Raw genomic sequence first — 25,058 nt, 5'->3', positions numbered from 1 at the left:
TAAAATCAAAAGTGCTTATTCTTTTGGTCCTTCACCTTTAGAGGAGGCAGAAGATTTTGCTGTGATATCTTTGCTTCCTCAAGTCAATATTTTACCCCTCTCACGCCTGGTAGCTCTCAACTATCTATGTCTTGATAAAAGCGACATCCTAGCCTCATTAGTAGAAAAAAAAAGAGTGATGCGCAGAGAGGCTGCCAACAAACACAGTCACAACACAGAGCTGAGCCTGGTACGTCTAGGTTACATGAGTCTTGCTTCTTAAAGAGCAGCGAGGTACTCCTCACAGGCGTAGATGGGGGAGCGTTTTCTCAGATGGCCTATCAATTTTTTGAAGGAGACTTTCTTAATAATCCTTCATGGTCCACTACAGCATCTCCTGAGCGTAGCGGGGGCGAAATCAATGGTGAAGATCATGCATTGGTTGGTTCTTCTAGCATACATGGGTATTCAGCGTCACAACCCTAGTAGCATAATGTCACTGGTCTAACAGGCGCTCGTCTGAGCAACAACTCAGTTCTGTCCACACATTCTGCAATTCACATTCTGCAATCGCCGTTCGAACTACCTCACTATTTTGATTTTGCAATCATCGACCATCATATCGCATACTCTTGCGCTACAGTGAAGATGGCGCGATACTTGCATAGCCTTGAATCTAAGGCTCGAAATGCTAGCTCGACAACATCGTCTCTACCTGCCTCACATGTGACAGCACAGCCAGAGTGCGCTCCAGTCCAACAACCACAACCGGACACACCTTTTCCACTGCCAACCGAGCCCGAACCAATGCCAAAGCCCAGTTGCTTACAAGAAAGAATCTGGAATCGGGCATACGATTATTCGAACGATGAGGAGCCAAAGTTGGTGAAGGCGTTTGAGGAGATTGCCTTTGCAAATATTCGCCGCAGCGAGACAAATACGGTGTCCACCGATCGAATCGAAGATAACGAGACCACAAACCGGAAGCTTACAGCACACGAAATACAAACGTTTGTTCGCGATGGAATTGACCGAACCAAGAAGGAAGCTTCTTTCAAGCAAGAAATCGACCATGGTTTACAAGCGATGAATGCTGTCAGGGGGACTATAGATAGAGCCGCACGTGCTGCCCCAGAAGCCGCCGCTGTATGGGCCGCTTTCTGCATCGGCATAGAAGTATGTCATTGGAATTTGCTGGTGGAAGACAACTATTGGAGTAATGTTTTCGGCTAACGTTGGGATAGGTTCTGTCAAACCCTGTCACTGAAGCACTCGAAAACCGCAAGGGTATACAGTACGTCCTATGCAGAATGGAGTGGTACTGGGAGCTAGCAGGCTTGCTGCTTGAAAAGAACAAGAACGAGACAGCCACGGTTGCATTGCGAGAGAAGCTGGAGATGGAAATCACACGGCTCTTCCAGAGGCTCCTCTTGTATCAAATGAGGAGCATCTGTGTTCATCACCGCAGCCAGGCCGCCACTATTTTCGGGGATGCTTTTCGAATCGACAACTGGGCAGACCAGCTGCTTAGTATTAAAGAAGCCGAAGAAGCTGTGCAACGCTGCTCGGAACAATACAACACCCAAGATGTCAAGATGGCGCTACAGAAGCTCAACGACACGGCAGACGCTTTACGACAAAGCTTGCAGAATATCGGCACAGAAATAAAGCACCAAGCCGAATTTCTACAAAGCATCGATTCGGGGACGCAGGTTCAGACAGAATGGCCACGCAATATCGACATAGAAACGCAGCCCCAGACAAAATACCTAGAAAACATGGATAAAGCAACACGAGATTTGAAAATCTGGTTAAGCGGACACGGACGGGACAAGGATAAGCAATGCCTTTTAGACCTTTACCTAACCGATCCCCGGATAAACAAAAAGGAAATTGAAGAGAAAAACGGCGGTCTGCTGAAAGACTCGTATCAATGGCTTCTAGAACACATAGAGTTTCGACGTTTCAAGAACGAAAGGGAAGCTCGGATTCTCTGGATCAAGGGAGACCCTGGCAAAGGCAAGACAATGCTTCTTTGCGGTGTCATCAATGAGCTGGAGCGGGACCCGTCAGTGTCACTTTCCTATTTCTTTTGCCAAGCCAGCGGTGGCAGTCACCTAAACACGGCTATATCTGTGCTACGAGGTCTCATTCACGACCTTGTACGTCAATATCCGCTGCTCATCACACGCATGCGAGAGCCGTACGATTACATGGGGAAGAAACTCTTCAACGAGACAAACTATTGGCATGAGCTCTGTGAAATAGCAACTTCTATGCTGAATGACCCAACCTTGCAGAATCCCATCCTAGTTGTCGATGCCTTGGATGAGTGTAGCGTGGACCGGCAACGCCTACTAGAGTTCATCACTAAGCCCTCGCTTGCTAAATGGATTGTGTCAAGCCGCAATTGGTTGGACATCGAGGAGAGCATGGATAATGCAAAGCAAAAGGTCAAGATTCATCTCGAAATAAACCAAGATTCTGTCTCCATGTCAGTTGAGTCCTTTATCCTTTCCAAGGTGGATCAGCTGGCACAAAAGAAGAAGTACGATGACGAAATGAGGACCGCTGTCTTGGAACATTTGAGGGCGAACACCAAAGGAAACTTTCTCTGGGTAGCCCTGGTTTGTCAAGAGCTTTCGAATTCAAGTACTCGAAAAAGACACATACTTGATAAACTGAAGTCGTTTCCGCCCGGGCTTGATTCTTTGTATGGGCGGATGCTGGAAGAAATCTCCCAAACACAAGATGTCAAGCTTTGCATGGCTGTCTTGGCCAAAACCTTGATTTTATACCGAAATGTCACTTTGCAGGAGCTACATGCTCTTGTCGAGCCACCTGAGAGCTATGAAAAGCAGTATGTTGAAGAGGTCATCAGATCATGTGGCTCTTTCCTGACGCTCCATAACAACCGCGTTTCTTTTGTGCACCAGTCGGCAAAGGACTACTTGTTGAATAAAGCCTTGGGCAAGATACTGCCTTTGGGAGCTCCACACGAACATCAAATGGTTTTGGTGCGGTCACTAAGTCTTCTTGGCAAAACGCTGAAGCGTGACATTTACCGTCTAGAAGCCCCCGGATGCTCTATTGATCAGGCTTTGGTTCCCGACCCCGACCCGTTGGCCGCTATTCAGTACTCTTGCGTCTTCTGGATTGACCATCTCCGCGACTCTCCTGCAGGTGTGATGGTTAGCGAAAACGAAAGAGTTCTAGGCTTCTTCAAGGAACAGTATCTTCAGTGGCTAGAATCTCTCAGCCTCATACACAGCATCCCTGCTGGGATACGAGCAATAGAAAAGTTGGAGGCCTATTTGGTAAGTGACCCTATACTGGGAGCAAAGATTTCAACCCAACACAATCTAACATGTTGCAGCAGGAGGGGCCATGCCACGACCTTCACAACATTGTCAAAGATGCGCGTCGTTTCCTCTTCTCCCATGCAGAGATTATTGAAGTTGCTCCTCTGCAAGTTTACGCATCAGCACTGGTTTTTAGCCCTACCAACAGCTTAATCAGACAACAATTTAGTCAGGGAGAGCTAGACTGGATTGAACTGAAGCCAAGGGTTGGAGAAAATTGGAATGCCTGCCTGCAGACTTTCGAGGGCCACTATGATTACGTCACATCGGTAGTGTTCTCAAATGATGGGCAGAAACTAGCATCGGGGTCGGAGGACAAGACGGTCAAAATCTGGGATGCGACTTCTGGTACGTGCCTGAGGACTCTTTGGGGTCATGGTGGTGATGTGACTTCGGTTGTGTTCTCGAATGATGGACAAAGGCTGGCATCAGGATCGGATGACAAGACGATCAAGGTTTGGGATGCGACTTCTGGCGTATGTCTACAGACCCTTGAGGGCCATGGTGAACGCGTGCTGTCAGTTGCGTTTTCAAATGATGGAAAGCGACTGGCATCAGGGTCGAATGACTGGAGAGCTAGGATCTGGGATGCAACCTCTGGCGCCTGTTTGCAGATCCTTGACCATTTTCATTGTGGCAGTGTGAGATCAGTGATATTTTCGAATGATGGACAGCGACTGGTCTCAGGATCGGAGGACACGACAATCGTGATTTGGGATGCGACTTCTGGCGTGTGTCTACAGACCCTCGAGGGCCATGGTGGTTATGTGAATTCGCTTGTGTTCTCGAATGATGGACAAAGACTGGCATCAGGATCGGATGACGAGACGATCAAGATTTGGGATGCAACTTCTGGCACATGTCTTCAGACCCTCGAGGGCCATACCAGCTGGGTCAGATCAGTGGTGTTTTCAGATGATGGGCAGCGACTGGCATCAGGGTCAGAAGACAACTCAGTCAGGATCTGGGATACAACTTCTGGCGCGTGTCTGCAGAAGCTAAAGGGCTATGATTACTGGGTGAGCCCAGTTATGTTTTCAAATGATAGACAGCGACTGGCATCAGGATTGGATGACCACAGCATCAAGATTTGGGATGCGACTTTTGCTACATGTTTGCAAACCCTTGATGACCATGGTAGGAGTGTGGAATCAGTGGCACTCTCAAAAGATGGGCAGCGACTAGCATCTGGGTCGGAGGACAAGATGATCAAAATCTGGGATGCGACTTCTGGCATGTATCTGAAGATCCTTGAGGGTCATGAAAATCAGGTGATTTCGGTTGTGTTTTCGAACGATGGACAGAGACTGGCATCGAGTTCCTCGGACTACACAGCCAGGATCTGGGATACGGCATCTGGGGCCTGTCTTCAGACCCTTGACGGCCATGATGACTTGGTGGCATCAATGACTTTTTCGAATGATGGACAGCGGCTGGCGTCGGGATCGAATGACGAAACGATCAAGATTTGGGATGCGACTTCTGGTACGTGCCTGAGGACTCTTTGGGGTCATGGTGGTGATGTGACTTCGGTTGTGTTCTCGAATGATGGACAAAGGCTGGCATCAGGATCGGATGACAAGACGATCAAGATTTGGGATGTGACTTCTGGCGTGTGTCTACAGACCCTCGAGGGCCATGGTAAACGCGTGGTGTCAGTTGCGTTTTCAAATGATGGAAAGCGACTGGCATCAGGGTCGGGCGACATGACAGTGAAGATCTGGGATGCGACTTCTGGCATATGCTTGCAGACTCTTCAACTAGGCCGCGCTATATATCTCCTTTCGTTTGACCCAGTCAATGACTTGCTTCTTTCTACGGAAGCCGGGGTCATAAACATCAATGAGCCCATGCTGACCTCGCTGTCACCAAATGACCAATCCTCTTTGATCCAATCCTGTATCCAAGGCTATGGTATCACTAGTGATGGCATATGGATTACGAAGGATGGACAAAAGTTGCTTTGGCTGCCTCCATGGTACCGAATCAGTGTTTCAGTATTAACAATATCAGGCACCAAGGTCGGGTTAGGATGCACTTCCGGCAGTGTCTTGGTCATGCGGTTCAAATCTAGTGGGAAGGATGAGACACCCGCGACCTAGGACCTAGGTGCAGCATTGCCTGATAGCAAAATTCAAGCGTAGATATGTCTACATTAGGATTTGCTCACCATTGGTACTGCATTGCTCGATGATACTGTTAGGTAACGCCGTTATGTTGGGCCATTTCAATCTCTAGATAATCATATCGCCCCAATACATACCTTCACTTGAAAGCTAGCAACATCTACTACTTGCATTTACATGGGTTATTTCAGACCCCCCATCACTATTAAAGCAGGATCTTTATGTTGTATGATGGATAAATAGTTGGTATCCTGAGTTTGAACTCCAGTAAACCTTGACAAGAGGTTTACCTTATATTACTCATTTCTTCTGGCCACACAGTGGGCTATAGTCTGCAATATCTGTCCTAATATTGCGCACGAGAGGCTATGGCACGCAAACGACGGCAGTTTTAAATGCACCACCAATAGCCTTTTCTAGCTTCTAACATGCCTTTACTGATAATGGCGTATTAACAGTAGACTAGAGAAGAAGACATACTGAAATGTCCTTCGCGGTTGAGCAAAGATATCAGCATGGAACGGGTATTGATCCAAGTCGATTTCCTATTTTGATCCATTGTAGAGAGGAGGGTGTTTTAAAGTTCTTATGAAGTCTATAATGTTTGCCGGGCTCATTGGACTCGGAAGCCTGATAAGCTCGGCTACTACTTGATTCATGAAGTAGACCCTTTGTTTCACGTCTTGACTTCCGCGAGTTTTAGCCTATATCAAGGAAGGCCAGCTAATGTAGGCTCAGCCGGAATAGGAGATACCTCGAGTCTGGATGCGGAGAAGTCTTAGAGGCAATAGTGTGGAAAGCTAGACGTCAAAATAGCTAGTTAACTAAAACTTGTAGAGCCGAGTACGACGTGGTGATGTCGCCGGGCTTTACATAGGATTGCGGACACCACACCACTGCAGCACTGCTGTAGCCTTAATATACCAGTGCCCTCTAGTACGACTAAAGAGTTTATTGTGGATGTAATACTTCTGCCCTTATAGGATCTGGCTGTCTTGGGAAGATAGAGCAATGAAATTTACGAAGCCGTGTCTCCTCGGCATCTAGCCATACAGCTCGCTCAGAGGTGCATATTGGAGACTCAGTTCTATGAAGAGTTGCTTCCTATACGAGAATTCTTGATAAGCGTCTAGCCTACGCATGCTTGCTTGCTTGTTATTATGTAGAGCGAGGTCCATCTGATAGCAGGTTCAGTGTAGTTACAGGCTTTAAGCATAGCCAATAAGAGTGTATACATAACAGTGATTATTAGGAGGACGTACTGAATGTCCTGTGAAGAAGAAGAAGAAAGAGAATGGGTGATTGCTCATTGTCGTTATATGTCTATCTAAGTCTAGTCCGAGGAGCGGATCTCAGCCGGCTTATATATCCATCACCATCATGTTCTAGACCAAGCACATGGGCCTTGGAAGAAACCCCTTGATGTCTGATACTAACCCTAACGTTTGGGCGAACTGGATCAGAGTCAGCAATCTTGGTAACCCTGACTGAGGTTACTGACAATACAGCTTTGTAGAGTCACGAAGATGGAGATTGCCCTGGGCCAATGTCATTTTGGAGGGAGGAGATAGACCGGGTAACATGATGTAGAAATATCAATGTAAACTAGGGAAGGGAAGTCCATAATGGAATCGTTGAACGCTAGGTCCTAAAGACTAATCAGCGATCAATGACAAGATGCAGCTTACCCACGAGATGCGGTGCCAACACAGCCTTGACTACGCTGGAACTCGCAACCAGGCAGCAAGCCTAGACACAATTTTACAGGAATAATGCAAGGGAAGATGAATGGATGCGGGATGTGGGATATGGAATGTGGGATAAGGGGATAAGGGATACAAAATGGAAAATTGGATCTGAAAACTACCAAGTATATTTGAGCTGATATTAAACTGGGCTGCCTATGCTGGCAGTGAGCCTGCTCCTCAGCACTTTTCCCCCCTTACTGCTTTACTGCTTGACTGGCGGACTTAGTGTAGTTTTGTTGCAAGGAGCCTGTCTGGGTTGGGTCACATATTTTGCGAGAGTCATAGCCTTGATGCATATTGTGATTCCAAAACCTTTACGGGTGGCGATGAGTGATGTATAATCAAAAGCACTCATATGAGTAGTACCGTTGGTTGTCGACGGTATAGTCCGCAAAGTGCTCTTAATAGTTAAAGACTAGGACTGTGACGTTGCTATTCAAAGTACTGACTATGTTCAAATCCCTTCTAGCCCTTGGAAGGGAAGTGTTCTAGGCATATTACCGAAGCTACGCCACTATTCCAGAAGCATTAAGAACATATGCCATGCCATATGCTTAGTCTACTACCACGAGATCGAAGAGACTCAAACTTGGGCTGTGTATAGTGCCAATCTTTCTTGTAGAATCTTGGGTAGATTCCCTCAAAAAACAATAGTTTAGCCTAGATGCTTTGATTCTCGCCACAAGGTTGATTCTCACGATAGAGCCGATATCAATGATTGGCTGTAATGCAAAGGGGATCGAGGCAGCTGCTGTTCTTGGCTTGGGTGTACTGACTCTTCGTATACTTCAGAGTTTTGTTTTTCTAGATGCAAGACGCAGGGCTGGCCTGTGAGGAATAAGCCACATTCTAGAAAACCGTGTGCTGGGCTACGCCCCTTGACAGTTCCAACACTATGCCCACCCTGCTCCGTGCATTATCAAAGACAATCAATTGCACTAGATCATGGGGGCTTTGCTCCTCCTATCCTAATATCAATCTGTAGATAGAGCATTGTGGGTGGACCTAACTATAGGCACATAACATGGCTAGTGATATTGCTTGGCATGCTTGAGGGCGCTTTTACACAGCATACTAATTGTATCATGGTAATGCCACAATGGATGCCAAGAAATGTTCCGACTGATTCCTTCAATCTATCGGTGAAAGCATCTGGCGGAAGGCAGGAAAGACAGCGAGAACGAGACGAGGGGGTGATAGTGCATCCGGTTATATAGAAGGTGCCTGGGCCAACTCATACCCAGCACAGCAAACTTTAGACCCATCATTATCATTCGAATATAAGCTGGTGAAGGAGTTGGTGGAGTTGTCGATTTTGTTTTCTGTGTGGCAACTAACGATCATGCAGATTCCCGCCAGCAATACTGCTACATCTAGGGCTTTCGATTTCGCATCTTCTAGGCCACGTCTGCTTCTACTTGTATTCCTTCATGATGCTTCGTCATTACTCTAAGCCTGGCGCTATCCCACCCCGAGCTATTCTTGAGAATCTTTGCTTCAGTAGCCCTGGAATTCTCGAACGCTGAGTTTTCAGAAGGCGCACTGATCCCCAGTAGCCAGGACCCTTCCACAGAGGTACTGTACGGCCTCTGGCTATATCTCTATTCCCATTTAGCAATGCTGGTTCTAAATGATACGAGATACGACCGAGACTAATGCTGCGCGTAGTAGTGGTCTAGAAACTTGCAGCATGCTAATAGATAGGTGCGCTATGCCTTCGTATTGTGATTGGCCTTCTTGCTTGACGAGACTGCAATCACAAGACTAAGCCAAACACCAAACCAGGCCCCAAATACTTGGATCTACAACTCAAGTCACATACCCGCAGCCAAGGCACCTCTGCTGTTCATAGTGACTTCGTTTTCGTACAACCAAGAAGGCCAGTCTGTGTACCACATCTACGCAAAAAGCCCATCTAGTTATTGATAATATGTCTAGATGATCACGGGCCATATCGCAAATTAGCATTCAAGCCGAGATTTGCCTTGTGTCTTCTATGCAGTTGTCCAAATTCTTCGAATGATGCTTGATCCAAGACCATCACCCGATCTGCTTCCCATCTATGGGCATTCATCATCATGTTGCCGCACAATATTTGCCTCGAAACTTCTTATAGTCGGAAATAAGGAATGGCAGGTTTTGAGCCTCTACCACGCTTGGTGAAATGCACGGGGCTCTATGAAATCACAGCAACAATGAACAACTCGTCATGTGCCCAGATCGTCTTGCACCAATTAGCGGCATGAAACTAGAGTAGTCTACTGCCGACAATGGCCTACTTGGTGATAAAGTAGAACTCGAAATTCGCGAAGTGGGAGGGGAAGAGCTTGGAAACCACTAATAAGCCATGATATGCCCTCATACCGAGGTGCAAAAGAATCTCGGGGTCTTTCTTTACACACTCCTTCAATCTCTTGCTCTTGTACTATCGCAACACAGGGGCCTTCTTTCACTCTTGATCCCTAGACCATTCCAACTCTCCTAATCCATTTGTCCAGGCAGTGCAGCAGCAATGAAGCCCACTATATCCTTTCTGTCTCTGGCCCTGTCTCTTCTCTGTCCCGCTCAGGCTGGGATCATTGAAGACCGCAACTACAGAATTGCAACTACAGGAAACATGCACGCCGTCTTCTCCTCCAAGCAGCGCGGGCCTATCGAGTTTGTAGACTTGATTGGCTTCTACCCTGAGATGAAAGCTGTTAACATTTATTCTGTCCGAAACCAAGAGGAGCCTGACAATGATGATAAGCTCAGCCTAGCAGAGGCTTACGTGGATTTAGCGGAAAGGAATAACATAAAAGCTGACGACATGGCGTGGATTAGCTTTGACCTCAAACACTGCTTGGAAACCGATGAGGCGGTTGGCAATATCCGCCGTCATCGTGGACTTGGTGTTGACGAAGAGGTCCGAATTTTCCCCGATGACGAAGAGTGGAATTCTATCCTTGATTTCAAGGAATATCTGATGCTATTGCAGCTGACCACCAAGCCGGTCCAGGAAATACGCCTAAGGAGACATGCCTATGTCAACAGCATCAACCAATCTCTCGATGCTGAGCGTATCTACTTTTCCATTGCATCGTCGGGAGACGAAACTTCTAGTGAGGCAAAGGCATCTTCCGACGGTCTAGCCACTGCAGCCCATTCATTGCCTGGCAGTGGAGAAGAGGAAGTAGAGCAGGAAGATACACTAGAAAAGATGCTTGCTGGAATAAAGGAAAAGGAGATGACCTCGCTTTTCAAGATATATTGGGAGGTTAAAGAAATCCTATTAAAAGCTGGGAGCAATCCCGATCCCTCGGCTTCTTCGTCCAAAAGCAATCACGATCCTCTGGATTCTCTGCCTGATGCGATGAGCGACTCCGAACTGGACGAGACCGACGACAGCATGTAGCGGCTTGCTGAAAAGAAGACGGACAAACTTTCATGGAGATTCAGATACGAAGCCCTAGAACATCCTATATCCCATACATTATATACGCTCCTTCTCATTGACCAAATGTTACCAATCCCAACCATAAAGCACACTTGTTTGTCAACTAGTTGAATATTAACTTGGAAGCTGGGGCTGTTGTTCGGCTAGCAAAATAGAGCTGATGCCGGGCTAGGCATGACCATGTATATGTATGTATATCTTCGTATAGCCGCATGAAAGGACTGCATGCATGATGGTGAACCCGCAATGCGGCCCATACATCGTTTGCTGTATCAAGGTGATTGGTCTTAGTAAATTTGTGCTCATGTATACGAGTACTCCTCATGACGCACATATCTGCTTTTTCTTCCCTCCATGACACGGAAGCTTTGTGTTCCCTCCATACGATCTCAAGTTTGAAATCCGCTTGGTTGATCATATTGATGAAATAGAAGATAGGAGAAGAACGTATAGATAGGATGGTTTACAGGGCAGGACCTCAAACACAGTAGATTTTCTCTATCTGAGACTGGCTATTCTGGTACAGGTCTTCGCGCGAGAACTGGTAAGTCTACAAAGTTTTGTCTACATGGACATGGGGGTGTTCCTCGTTCAATCGAGTGCCAGCCATTCTAAAAAGACTCGACCGTACTCTCCATCGCGTGAGCCTTGTGAGTGATTTCAAATGTAGATCCAATGTCTTAGGAAGAAGAGAAAACAGCTAAAAGCAAAGACCAGATGTTAGGATGAATCGAAACCGTCGTTAGCAACTAGCATTCAAGCAGACTACATCGCCTAGTCAAGGAACAGAGAGTATTTTAATAAAAGAATTCATCGTTCTAGTACTTATAGTAGCAGTGCCAAGCCCTTACAAGCGAACTTTCTATTCTCTCGCCCAATATCGTACCTCGTAAAGAACCATGTCAAAGCTAATAGTTTCTAGGTAATATCTGGGCACAGATTGCATACCAAGCGACCAGTTGATAAGGGGTTGAAGAACTCATACGACGTTTCAAGAACAAGCACTTTCCCCGCCCCTCTTCCTATTAATTTTGCTCTTTTGCTTGCTCATTATGTAGCTAGACAACTCTGTAGAGCCGTAGTTGAGGCATGTGAGAACGCTTGTGGTTTCTCTAGCTCGCCTCTGCCCCTATTGAAGACTATATTCCGCATTAGTCAGGGAAATCAGAGCGTTAACGTTGTTCCTCGTCAGGTCATGTCTGACTATTTATTCCGTTGTAATCACAACTATCAGCTCACTTTTTGCCCCTATTCTCCCTCAATGATCAGGTCCAGAATACAAATTCTTGCTCTCCACCATCAAGTAGCAGCCGGCCTTTGGGCACTAGAGTCCTGAAAGGAGCCCCAGTAGCAGGAACTTGGTATTCTGATTGCTGGAAAGATGATTTCATAAGGCTGATTGCGATATCCCGATCTTTCACGCCAAATGTAGGACAAGGACAATCTTTTAGGTTAGCCTTCTAGATCATATTGCTTATAGCCTTTTACCTCTTCCTATAGTGTTGGGCTTTTCGAACTACACTCCACTCCTAATCAACAGGGACGATCTCGAATCCCCTCGTACTGCCTAGGTTGCGATGTTTGCGGATCTCAGGGAAGTTGTGGGCTGTTGGATCTTTGCCAACTCTGGAAATGAACCATCTCAAATGGTCGGATTGGGCCTCCGCTATTCCTCAAAGATGTTGTACCTTCTCTCAAATCTAACTCCTTGTGACAATTGGACGCCTTGTCAACACCAACAATATGAACAGTTTCGTAGCTTTGGGGCAGAAGCTCGCTATACTGATGTCTCCATCCTCTGTAGCAGCGTGGAGGAAGCATACTTTATACGTTTTCCCCAGTTAACCTCCTATCTAGAGACCCCAAGAATTCTTCACAGGTGGTAGGCAGAAGGCGCGAAGCGACATGCAATAAATATCAAGAGCTATTGAAAGACTGCTACTCAGAGCCAGTATTTCCGAGCCGTACTAACAAATAATAGAGATACAGCCAGGCCAGAGCTATGCACTGGAGGCTCATGTCAAGCAGAGAGCTGAACAACAAGGGCTCAGTCGTCCTAGGCTTCAGACAGCTCGGCTCGGCATTGCCCCTAACCACATATCACCATAGTCCGTAGAGAAACGGCAAAGAGGCATAACTAAGAAGGATCAGGAGGATAAACTAAATCAAGTACTAAGATATTTGGCTTGTGAAAAGTGCTGTGTTACAATGGAAGCAAAAATAAGGATAAAAGCAAGCGGCTTGCCAAGGCCCTAGTTATCTACTCTAATCAATCCCCTGAACGAGATGGGATGAGGGAAAAGCTGCAGCAAACATTTTATCCAGAAGCATTCGGGGCTGCTGATTAGGCGCGAGTCGAAGTCCTGTTTATCTAGACTGACTAACTTACCCTGAGTGGCAGCTAGTGATGGGCAAGTCATATGTGGCACCAAGGTCGTGTATCAGTTATCTTATATAACACAGGTTGAATGAAGCAAAAGGCGGGCACTGTTCAGTACTTCCACATCTCACATCTTCATTTCAAGCATTTATTTTGAGCTTCACAGCGCTTTACTACTGGCGCAGCCGACTCTAGCGCAGGTGGTAATATTAGCATTCCTGTACCTATAAAAGACGACGCATATTGGTAGTGACAAGTGATAAGGAGGCAGGTTGTGTGTCTTGGCTAAGGCGGTCTATCTGCCTCATCTCTAGTTTAGGTAACTAGAGAACTGCATTCTACAAGAAGACACATCATGTTTTTTATCCGAAATAGAGAAAACCTCCAAAACATCTAGCACGACTGGATGGGAGCTGCATTTTTATTGTAGCATCAAAAGCATAGAGCAGTATACTGCATGGGCTCTTCTATTTCTACTCCAATGCTAAACAGCCAGATTGGGGATAGAGGGAAGACTACTAAGTAGGCATCTGGTCTGTTAGGAACAGGAAAGAGAGGCATAAACGTTTAGTAGAGCAAGTTTATTTCCACTGGCTAGGGTGATTGTAGGCTCCTAGCGTACCCCCTCAGCTCTTGGCAGTGATCTACAGCATCTGCTTCTAGGGCTTAGCACTGAGGACCAGCTCCCCGCCGCTTATTGCTATGGAGAATGCAGGGTTCCTGGGAGCAATGTTCATAAGCATCAGCACCTTAATCACATATTGGGTCTCCTAGTCCTTTGTATGGAAGATCATTCATCTCAAGTTTCTCGATTTTGGGTTTGGCTCTGGCTTATAAATACTGGATCTCGGAACGAAAACGAGAATCTAAAACAGGAGATAAAACTACCAACCAACATGCTTGTTCCAATTTTGTGTCAAGCTGAGCCAAACGTCAAACTTAAGGAGAAGCCTCCGGCTGACTCGGTAGAGAATAGTGGGTCTTTAGGCTAGTTAGGGTTAGCTTCAAGATAAACCCACATGCTTTTTGTCTGCTAATTGTTGTCACTTTCACACTCATGCTCTTCCTCAGACACGCATGCCCTGTGATGTTTTGTTAGCATTTCGCATCCGACGGCCCTATATCGTCAATTTCTTGATGGCCGTACTGCTGTTTTCTGTATGGAGGACTTTGGCTCACCAAACCTTTATCCAGGTGGTATGGCCACGTTGTCACGTGATCACAAATCGGCTTGGCCATGTTTTGACACCCACAGCGCTAGACATATCTTTGACGTGAGCCAATGGGGGCTTTGCTGTGAAGACTATCATGAGCATACTACTTTTACAGCACACAATGGATACAGTGTTGGGGTATTTATGGTAGACCTCTATGGTGCTAATCGTGTGAGGTCAATCGTTGCTTCACTTGCGTGTTAGGGCTAGTATAAAGGTCCTTGGCGCATGACCTTTCTACCAAAGCACGGAGCTGCATGAAGCCACAACAACAACGCACAGATTGCCATAGGCAACCACAGCCTATGTTGACTGGCTGGCTCTTGTAAAGAATTTTATAAAGTAGTTCATGGGTTGTTAAATAGCCAACATAGGCCTCCGCTTTGGACGAGTCAACAGGCGTTCTACACTCTTCTAATCTAGCCCATGAACCCTTTTCGCCTTGGTCTCCTGCATCCTCGAATTCCTCGCATACTCTTGACTAAACACAGCTATGAGATTCACATTCATAGTTCCATCATTCTCCTTGCCTCTGCCTCTGCCTCTGCCTCTAACTCTGACTCTGCTTCTTGCCAGCCTTGCTACAGCTAGCATCTTTGAGGACCATGGCTACGTAATAAAAACTGCCGGAGATATACACGCGGTATTTTCTTCGAAATATTATTGCACGGAGGAGTTTCTTGATGTGATCAGCTTTTCTCGGAAGATGAAGATGGCTAGTATCTACATTGCCAACAACGAAGAGGAGCCTGACCATAAGAATAAGCTGAGTCTAACAGAGATTTACATCATTCTCGCAAGAATGAAAAACCTAGAGCCTAACGACATGAAAGCGGTTATGTTTGATGTCGATGAAGACGAGCAAACCGTCAATATCATCGACAATATTCGCAGGGACCGCAACTTGGGCCCTCTGGAAACGGTCTCGATTCTCCCTGGAGACAAGGAGTGGGATACGATTTGTAGTACTCAGTACTACTTGAAGTTGCTGCAGGTCATGAGTAAGCCAGTCCAGAAAATACTCCTCATGAACCGGGAGTATGTCGTCGGCTGGGGTGAACCTGGCATCACTTACCGTATTGTCTTTTCGTCCCCAGAATCACAACCGAGAGAGGAGAACCTTGCTAGCAAAGCATGGGGAGCTGTTATCAAGGCTATATCTATGACAGCTGGGCTGATAGTTGACAGTGATAAAAAGCAAGAGGCTGCGTTAAAGGCTTTTCTCATTGAAGAGGAGTGGAAGCAGTTTGCCTTCAGTTCTCAATTTGGCATTGAGCTTGCTAGTAAAGCATTGGCTGCTATGAAATTGTGTGATACTTCGCAACTTTGGACGTGACAAAATGCGAGTTAGCTATCACTATAAATTACAGAAAAGGTTGGCTGTTTGATGTGTGCGAGCCGGAGGGTTGCTAATATCTACCCCCTACCCCCCTTCAATTTAGCCCCCATGGCAAATATCAATAATAGCAATATAATCGTCTTCGCAACCACCGAGAGCGACTGGTGTGCCAGCAAGCAGGCGTCTATTTCGCGGATAATCAAGTCACCCCCTGCCCGCGACTTAGGGGACACAATGCTTTATCGACGACTCCATATAATTTGAGGTCCCCATGACTAGCTGTTCGTTACAACCCACGACATAGCAGGTTCTTGCGACTTGAAGATTGTGTGGCAAAGTGTATCTAACTATAGCGATTGCTTTGCATGTTGTGGGGGCCAATGGATACCACATTAACGCATATCATTACGGACGATCGCAGGCATACATCGATTATAGCCACCGGACTATCGTGGAAACTGTTATGCCGCTTGCTGCGACTCAATGCCTTGGATTTAGAAGCTAGCAGAGCCACAACCGCCCGCTCTGTCGTTGTTCTTGGCTCATAGAGTTCCTGTTTGCAAAGAGCTTTGTACAAAGGCTCTTTATACTCCAAGACGGGCCTCGCTTGTGAACTGTCATACGCACATGGACTATGTATAGGGAGCGAATCACACCACGCGTGGTTACTATGAAGCCCTAAGAACTCTCAACATAGCCAACCTCCGTGAGAGCTTGGCGCGGTTCAATAGGCAAATTTGATAAATCTAGAGCTAAGCCACGTAGCGTCTACGAGACAGACATGCTCGGGCGTGGGATGGATGAAGAGGCCATTGTTTTAGAGGGTGTCCTATATGGTAGATAGTGTATACTATACCTGAGGTCTCACTCTGATAACAGGATAAATTACTTGATTTCGACCGGGAAATGTTCTGGGTCATTGACGGCATTAATTCCATTCATGATAATTCCGAAACTCCGGCCGGCCTAGCTGTCTGTTTCCAATGTCCCTACCATTAAACATCCATCGCTAACGTTGATTTGTTATGTCACAGTTAGCGTATATTTATAAATATGCAGAAGCCGAGGCGTGTGCTTGTGCCATGCAAATGCCTCGTGCTAGGCAGGCAAGCAGATCCCCCTATTCTGCCAAGCAGGGGCCGGATGCTTATTTACACGCGAAAGACCGGGAGATCAGCGTCTCCTTTGATAGCCCAGATCTGGTCGGCACGGCAAGCTTAATATGTTTGTGGGCTTCTGGTCTGATTTTTCTTATGAGACGGAAAGAAACGGGAGGAGACTCATCATGAATGAAGTCCTATCCCTGATCAAAATTCGCATGTCTTCTACTGGAACATGAGAGTTGGTGTTTGACTGTCTCAAAATAAGCATGATCTTAAGCGAGTCTAAAGCTTCCGAAGATGCTAACAACTGCCCTCGGCGCATTGATTATTGACCAAACCAAAGTTAGTATGACCTTAGACTAAATGGCTTAGATGCTTAGAATAAGCCAAAGCTTGATCTCCTTTGTTGAAAGTTTCTCGGAATTAACGAATAACTTAACGCCGCGCAACCTTGAATCCAAATCTAGGCAGACTCTTGGCTTTTGTTCTGCATATACCGTGGGTTATAAGACCGATCCGTGTATGACTGCATGGCCATATGCTGCATGAAAACGGAAACATGGTAAACACTATCACAGACCACGTCATGAGCCTGCAGCTAGGCCGGGAGAGCTTTGTGTCAACAAAGCAAACTACGTTCGACCCTCCTTGAATCGAAGTGGGAAAATCAGGCTTCAGCGTCGGACTTGCCTTGGATTTCCTAACTTCCGTTTGGGCTCAACTGACATATGTCTATTTTATAGTGCTTGGCAACGTGGTGTTAGACCACTCGTGATGAACTCCTAGTTATGCTTCAGTGCACAAGTCTCTGCTGGCCCCGGCCTGTGGTGCACGGAGATGCACGGAGTCACAATATCAATGTACAAAATATCGTCCACTTTGCTGACTTGGAGCATCTACTGACTGGGCTAACGTTCATGTAAGTAATTTCGAAGGTATTAAATAGCTGGCGAATACCTACTACTTCTGCAAGATCGTTAGTCTTTGAACTTGTCACATCAATCTTGCTATCCAACACCTTTCTACCATTCTATTCAATTTCTCTTCTGAACCTCAATATGAAATTCTCTGTGTACTCGCTGTCTCTGGGCCTTTATCTCTTCGGCGCTGCCCAGGCCGACATCCTCAACGACAATAACTATGTTGTCATACAGATGCAGCCACAAAAGTATACGGTGTTCTCCCCGGAATCCGATGAAATGCGCTCCCAAATGAGCATCTTCTCCTTCTACCCCGACGAAAAGATTTCTACCGTTATCCCTGCCAAAAAAGATGAAGTGGCTCTTGATGACCCTGAGCTCAGCTTGATGCAAATCTACGATGCTCTCCTCAAAAGAGCAGGCATGACCTTTGATGAAATGAGGTGGCTGATGTTTGATATGGACAAAAACGAAGAAACAAGCAAGATATCTGCTACGATCCGGCAAGCACGGGGTCTTGACCCCAATGCTCAGGTTGAAATTCTCCCTGGCGATCAGGAGTGGAGGACTCTCATGCAGAGCGAATACTATGAGCTGGCGTTACTAATTGCTGGTAAAAAGGCTGACAGAATTGTTCTGAGAGTCAAAGAGTCCCCCGACTGGTGGAAGGGAATCTCTCTTGAGGATCGTATTCAATTCTTTTTCTCGCCATCAGACGATGAAATGTCGACCTCTGGAGACGGTGATGAACCTTATTGGTTGTCTAGCGAAAAGGAGACTGCCCTGTTTTCCAGCATAGAAAAACAGGAGGCCGAGACCTGGGCTGGGTATTTTATGAGAGGAGTTGGCGACATGTTATCAGATGTGGCAGTCTAATTCTAGCTGTAGAGTTGGGTTTACGAAGCGACAGCAATGCTCGGTAGAGCTAGTATACTGCTCATAATGAATGTCATGTACCTCTTTACTTTTCCTCAAGAAATGTCGATTATCCATAGCCACTGGTCTGATTTTGTGTATTGTAGGCTGAGATTGAGTGATTGAGGCATCAAAGTATTTGAAAGCAGTCATTTCTTGCATCTTGCTGTAGGCAATGCTAGAGTAAGAAAGATGTTTGGGTAGCCAAACAAACTATATTATTGCGTTTAGAGCGAGGTAGCTGTTGCAGCAAACTTAGCAGCGTTAATGGTAAACGCTAGCATATCTTTCTATTGTCTTTTAATGAGACGGGCAGTGCGGAGGGAGATATGGCGGATGGGCTATAGGTGCATCATATTAGCGTTGATCTTGATGAGTTATTATAAGATTCCCTGCCTATATCAAATAGTGCTACAGGTAATAATTGTGTAAGCTAGTGCTTCGAGAACATCTAGTCAAGACGCGCCGAAGAGTGAGTGTCCAGGCTCAGTTGTATAGACCCTGTAACGTTATGGCAGTCTCAAATCAATCAGTGTTCCGGCCCTCATCAAGCCTGGGTGGGACATGGGCTGTCCGTGATTTACGCGCATTTAATACTTGATGGCCACTGTTTACCTCTACCAAAACTACCCCGTGTTGAATAGCTTGTTAGCTGCTTAATTCTGATCAGTTGGGGAAGCGCTGGCGTGGAGTCATTCCTATCAAGTGTCTTGGCAAGGATAAGGCTATTTGCCATCGTGCGAGCTCTGGCACACTCGACTCACTCATTACTTCGACTCAGTTATTGCATCAGTTGACTCCCACTCATCTTGCCCATTGAGGCTATAGTTTACTAGCCGCCGCAGCGACCTAGCCTCTGCCCAATTCATTTGTCTAGAAATCGACCGGGTGGCATTTCCGGTGGTGCTGCTTCCTTTGGGCTAGCCTGTGAGATAGCATAGATATCATGCCGTACATTAGAGTGCCATCCTTGAAGCACATAGGATGGGTGTTGTAATATATACCCTAAAGACTGACCTATTTCGCGAAAATGCGACGAGTCAAGCTCAGTTATAAGAAACGCAATGTTTCTGATATATTTTGACGCGCCGCGCCGAAGTCCCTTTTTGCGAGGTCTGGTGCGTGCTGTAATAGAGACGATGCGACTAAGAAATGCCTAGGCAGGCCGTGGCACTGGGGTATACCAACATTTCTAAGAGATATTGGTGGGTTGCCATCTCTTCATGCTCTTCTTTGGAGTATCTTGGTTAAAAAGTATAGAAGTTGAATACGAGCATTGGCGATACTCGGTGTGTGTTGTATGGCATTCCTTCGCTGTCTTCTCGACGTACTTCGCTTGTGCCAACGGCATTCCCCTTCACTGAGTGATCTCTGTTCTTGGGAGGCGTTTGACTATTCTATATTCTTGTTTCTAGATTCTCAAGAGAGCTCTATCATGAATACCTTCGTCTTGGCTTGTTTCAATCTGCGACTGTGATGTCATGGATATAGATCAAGGCCATGATTCGCGTGTTTGGGTCCACGGTAACAAAGTTGCCTTCTGCGCATCGAGCAGACTTAGCTCAAGATAACCAACAGGTTTTATGATTACGTCATGCACACGACGTTTGCTCCAAGATAAAGAGAACATTTTCAATCCCTAGGCCGTTTACTTTTCCTGCAGCAGCGCGGCGGCAAACCCCCTTTAGCCTATCTTGCGCAAATGCATTTGTAACATGCGCGTTAAGATAAACAAGGTTAGATGCACATGGGATGGCAAAGGAATTACTGGTTGCCGTTTGTTTAGGAGCCAGTGCATGTGTTTGCCTCGGATTTGTCCGCATCTTTGTGCTACCAATGTAGCATTAACGTTCTCGAGCTGACCATTAGCGATTTGATTCTTGGTACTTTGCCTGTTTCTTCTTCAAAGATCCTCCCCGTCTTCAAAATGGGACTGCGCTTCTTTTGTCTAGTTGGACGTCATCCTTGGGTTGCATCTAGATGAAGCCTAGCTATGTTGGAGATTGGAATGCTCTTGTTAGTTTTAGTGAACTTGAATATGCATCTGCCGGGGACTTGCCCATAAATACTGTCAAGGCTCTCTTTGTTCTGCTGAAATCTTGGCATATGTATCTTCCAATGATATTCTGATGGAATGGGCTGCATCCTGTAGCCAGAACTTGGTACATCAATAGGCCCATCAGAATTGCGCAGATATAATCGTTTACTGGTCTGATGGCTTGCCGCATCTTCTTTTGCTTCGAATTGGCACTACTCACCCGTTCGCACCGTCGTCTCCCACTGTGATGTAGTGTCGTCCTTTGTTGATTTCAATGGGATTACGACCCGATATGTTCATATACATTAATTTCAGTGGCTCTCACATCGAGATAGTGTAAGAATGTCTATTCTCCTCGTAATTCGCCTCTCTGCGCAGGCCTAGAAGTGGAAGCCAGCCAATTTCGTAGCAGGCGTGCACAAATGCCTATCTGCTGATCATGCATGCAGCTTCCTCAAAGCCCGAGAGCCTGCGTGGCCCAACCTTGTATGGATCTCCATGTAAATCATTGGCTTCGTCGTTTCTACGTATGGGGTGATGTAGATGATGTGTAATGCCGCCATCGGCGGGGCTGTCATCCAACAAGCTTGGTTGCCGCGATATTTTATTTCCGTAATCCTCTCCAATCTAGTCGAGTTTATTGCAGAATTGATTGTTTGGCCTGTCCTGTTGTCGGATCGCTTGTTGCATCTTGGCGGATTTGTAATTGAGTGTCCTAGTCTGTTATGTGGGGAATTAGACGAGGCCATATCACCGATCTTCCGTCGTCGCCTCATTCCAAAATCCATTTAGGCCTCATTCTGTCAGTGATGTTTTTTCCAAGGCCCCACCCTCGTAAAAACTCTTCTTGGCAAAACTATGGGACCTGTACCTGGTTATGGTTCATCCTCGAAAGCCTACAGGCTGGCCAGTCATGCTGAAAAAATAGATGGTCAAGTTGTCTGCTCATCTCATCACCAACGTCTGTCATCGTCTGGAAAAAATGAGCGATAGTGAGCCATAGCTAAGTGAATGGATAATGATAGTAGTAATTACGTGAAACGGAAAGCGCGGAAGGACAATGCCCCCACTTTAATTGATTACTAATTAGTTCAAGTTGCGACACGACAATACTTTACTTCACTTCATTGTCTGATTCCTTTCACATCTTAATAGCCATGCTACGCTTTGGCTGCATTTCTTGTCCCGCGCGTTTTTTTCTGCAGTTTTTGTCTCACTGTGGAGCTGCTTTGCCAGATGATGAGATGAGTCTTGAAAGCAAATCTACCAAAGATTGTGGGATGCGGAATCCCGAATATCGCTAGGGCTGATGACGCGCATAAACGACTAGGGTCAATGAACGTTCGTGGCACCTGGTATCAATTGAGCGTTAGTTCCCCTCACACTCACATTCCCAAAGCTTGAGATTATGGAGAAACAATCGCATAGAAACTTCGCACCTATTCTCCAAGGCACCAAGCGTCACATCGGGCTGATCTTGTTGTCCGTATGATCTGAGTAAATCTTCGAGTCTACGATACGGGCCGTTCTAAATACCGACAGAAAAGTTGGGATTAGCACGAAATCCGCCGTAACAAGTGATTCCCCACGTCTAATGGCATGCTTCGCCACTTTAACATCTGCAATGTTCCATTTTTCAGTGCTAAGCTGGTAGCAGTTTGGTCGCGCCTTTGTGCATCCATATTCTTCGAGAGTGTTTCCTAATGCACGGGGCTACATGAAGTCACCACGGTGGTGCACAGATTACCATTGTCTAGTAGCCCGGTACACCTCTCATACGAAGAAGCTCGAGTTTCCTATTGGCTTGCAGGAACAGAATATCTTTCGACGATGGTGAAGTGGTTGGGATGTTAAATATCGAGTGTTTGTCCCCCGCTTTCAGGAGGCCGGAAGTTGAGATCTTCTCGACTCGCTAGTCTTGCCCTACTGGATTGTTCTACTCCTGGGCCATCCCAGCCTTACACTCTTACATCATTTCTCAAACACAATGAAACTTCCCTTGTCTTTGCCTCTTTTGGCTCGAGGCCTTTTTACAATCTTCGAGCCTAAAACCGTCATCGAGTGCCATGCCTACGAAATCCGACGCTCAGGTATAATTTACGGGATTTTGTCCCCTGAATATCATGACGGTTCCCAGTTTCTTGACTTGATTAGCTTCTACCCTGACGCAAAAGTTGCAACCATCTACACTGCTAAGAATGACGACGAGCCTAATCATGACAATAAGCTTACTGTAACGCAAATCTTTAATTCTCTTGCCGAAGAAGCAGCGCTCTATACCCCTGTTGATACAAGATGGCTCATCTTCGATGTCATTGAAGACTCAAAAACCGATGAGGTGCTTGCTGGTCTCCGCGAAAGTTCTAGCCTTTACAGTGTAGATGATATAAACATCGCTCCGGGCGATCAGGGATGGGATGCGATTCTCAGCACCGAGTACTACAAGAAGGCGCTGCAGGTCATCGACAAGCCAGTGCAGGGAGTACTTATAAGAAAGCAGGATCGTCATGAGTCATGGAAGCGCTTCAAGATGATCGACCGAATTCACTTTTTTTTCCCGCCATCGAAAGATAAAGAGCCAGCCACTCCAACTGCAGCTGAGGGGCTAGCTACCCAAGTTGAGCTACCACTTGATTATGAGGAGCAGAAGGCTATCTTGAATGGCCTAATTATTTACGAGGACCAGGAAATTACATCTTTATCTGAGATTATGACAGAGCTTGTCGATTTGACCCAGAACACTGAGAAGAGCCACGATATTCTTGAAACTTGGTTCTAGTCGGACATTTGCTTCTGGGGAGGAAAGATGGGACGTTTCGGATATCAAAACTTCCATACAATCCCATCAACCATCCCCCACCTACCTGACAAGGTGTACACTTCCCTTAACTAAAGCAACAAATGCCAGCAGCTCTCACGGCAAAAGAAGGGCGTGCCCTATGTTACACTCTGTTTCTATTTCACCTCAAACTTACAGTTTCGTCAATGCATCGCGTATGACGAAGAGGAAATATGTGGCTGTCCATTTCAGTAAATACCATTCGTATTGTGACAATACAGTAAATAATTTTAAGAAGAATTGGAAACTGTGTATATAAAACGATCTTTGTTGCCAATTTAGTACTGATTAACAGCAGTTTTGCTCTCTATATGCTGGTGCATTAAGTGTTGCGTGGCGCACTATACTTGTCAAGTGGCGTCCCATACACGCCCGCCCCACTTATTCATACCCCTTGTGGCTGAAGAACCATGATAGGGTTGACACCCTATCATGAATCCTGATGAATGAAGTCCAAGGACGTAGTGTAAACGTAATACCTTTCATGACTCAACTGATTCAAACATCGAGATCTATTCTACATTAAGTAATACCCTTCATTTTGTGCAAAGTTTCATGCAGTGTGAGACCTGAGTTTATCCTCTACTAGCGAGTTAGGTATTTCTCGCGGTTCTAGAACACTCTTCTAGTCACAATATCTACAATGATCGAGGTCCATAGGTAGCCATCACGTAGGATAAGCCATTACACTGATATTGGTTTTTTTCGACAGGTGTCAAGACCTTCAACCAAACTCCCATAGGAACGAAATGCTAGGGCGCTGTAGGTGCGCACACAAAGGACATAAGTGTAGTGTATGAGAGTGAAAGGGAGATGGGATGGCACTAGGTTCCAAGCAGAGCTGTATACAAGACTCATGAGAACTATACTAGATATGGGTATATGTAGGCAATCCTACCAACATGTGATATGGCAGACAGTTCAATCCAACATATCACACAAGTGTTACACAAATGGAACGTACTCCTCCCGACATACTGACTATAACTAGCAAGGGCTTGAAAATGCAAGGGGTATCTATCGCTAATTTTAGTCAAGATGTCTGTCAACGCCAAGTACAGGCGTGCGGATCACTGCCGAACAGGCTATACTCCAGCATGCGCAAAGAAGCAGTAAAGCGAGCAGCAAAACAGCCATACTTTACCTGCGCTAGATAGCATAAAAGTCAAGAACCCAAACAACATATATAAACCCTGGCTAAGGTTAAGAGGCAGTATTGTTGCGCTTTTTATTTTAGATCAACATACATCCATGACCTCGCCTTTTCTTGACTGCGCAAAATAGACATCCTAGATAAACGAAAACGCTTTAAAGTTGAAGCTTTTTTTTTCGGCTTGATCAAGGCTTAGAGCACGGAGGTTAACGCCGAATCTGGCATGGCATTCGATCCATAACTCCGATGGCACATTTGGCATTCGTTTTTGCTTCGCTGTGGGGACTCTTGTAATTAGTTACCCTGGCTAGTGTCCGTAATTCCGCGACTCTTCGCTATACATGTAATATAGTAAGCACCATCACGGGCCATATTATGGGCGAATGGCTGAGCCTTCGTATCTTCGTGTTTCCAATATGCCGGCTCTGGAATACACATCTCTAGGCGGGGTTAACATAATCTATGTCCCTTATACCCTTTAGTATTAAATTTGAACGTTTCCGAGA

At 46.0% G+C, this 25,058-nt stretch overlaps 5 protein-coding genes across 5 annotated transcripts; all 5 read left to right on the top strand.

Moving 5' to 3' along the window:
• Positions 1-627: 627 nt before the first annotated feature.
• On the top strand, positions 628-5,443 carry HOO65_090191 (Vegetative incompatibility protein HET-E-1; the record flags this gene model as incomplete). Its single annotated transcript, XM_071004420.1, has 4 exons — positions 628-1,155; positions 1,224-2,606; positions 2,667-3,296; positions 3,356-5,443. The coding sequence occupies 4 exons, from the start codon at positions 628-630 to the stop codon at positions 5,441-5,443; spliced, it is 4,629 nt and encodes a 1,542-aa protein (XP_070856077.1).
• Positions 5,444-9,727: 4,284 nt separating this feature from the next.
• HOO65_090190 (uncharacterized protein) lies at positions 9,728-10,609 on the top strand (the record flags this gene model as incomplete). The annotated part of the gene is made up of 1 exon (XM_071001634.1): positions 9,728-10,609. One exon carries the CDS (start codon positions 9,728-9,730, stop codon positions 10,607-10,609), a length of 882 nt encoding a protein of 293 aa, XP_070856076.1.
• A 4,129-nt stretch (positions 10,610-14,738) lies between these two features.
• HOO65_090189 (uncharacterized protein) lies at positions 14,739-15,581 on the top strand (the record flags this gene model as incomplete). Its single annotated transcript, XM_071001633.1, has 1 exon — positions 14,739-15,581. The coding sequence occupies one exon, from the start codon at positions 14,739-14,741 to the stop codon at positions 15,579-15,581; it is 843 nt and encodes a 280-aa protein (XP_070856075.1).
• Positions 15,582-17,745: 2,164 nt separating this feature from the next.
• Positions 17,746-18,483, top strand: HOO65_090188 (uncharacterized protein; the record flags this gene model as incomplete). The annotated part of the gene is made up of 1 exon (XM_071001632.1): positions 17,746-18,483. The coding sequence occupies one exon, from the start codon at positions 17,746-17,748 to the stop codon at positions 18,481-18,483; it is 738 nt and encodes a 245-aa protein (XP_070856074.1).
• Positions 18,484-22,547: 4,064 nt separating this feature from the next.
• HOO65_090187 (uncharacterized protein) lies at positions 22,548-23,339 on the top strand (the record flags this gene model as incomplete). The annotated part of the gene is made up of 1 exon (XM_071001631.1): positions 22,548-23,339. One exon carries the CDS (start codon positions 22,548-22,550, stop codon positions 23,337-23,339), a length of 792 nt encoding a protein of 263 aa, XP_070856073.1.
• Positions 23,340-25,058: the final 1,719 nt, after the last annotated feature.

The sequence above is a fragment of the Ceratocystis lukuohia genome, assembly GCF_044167205.1.
Source record: "Ceratocystis lukuohia strain C4212 chromosome Unknown Supercontig9_pilon, whole genome shotgun sequence".
Classification (NCBI taxonomy): domain Eukaryota; kingdom Fungi; phylum Ascomycota; class Sordariomycetes; order Microascales; family Ceratocystidaceae; genus Ceratocystis; species Ceratocystis lukuohia.
This window is presented reverse-complemented; position numbering and strand designations above follow the sequence as displayed.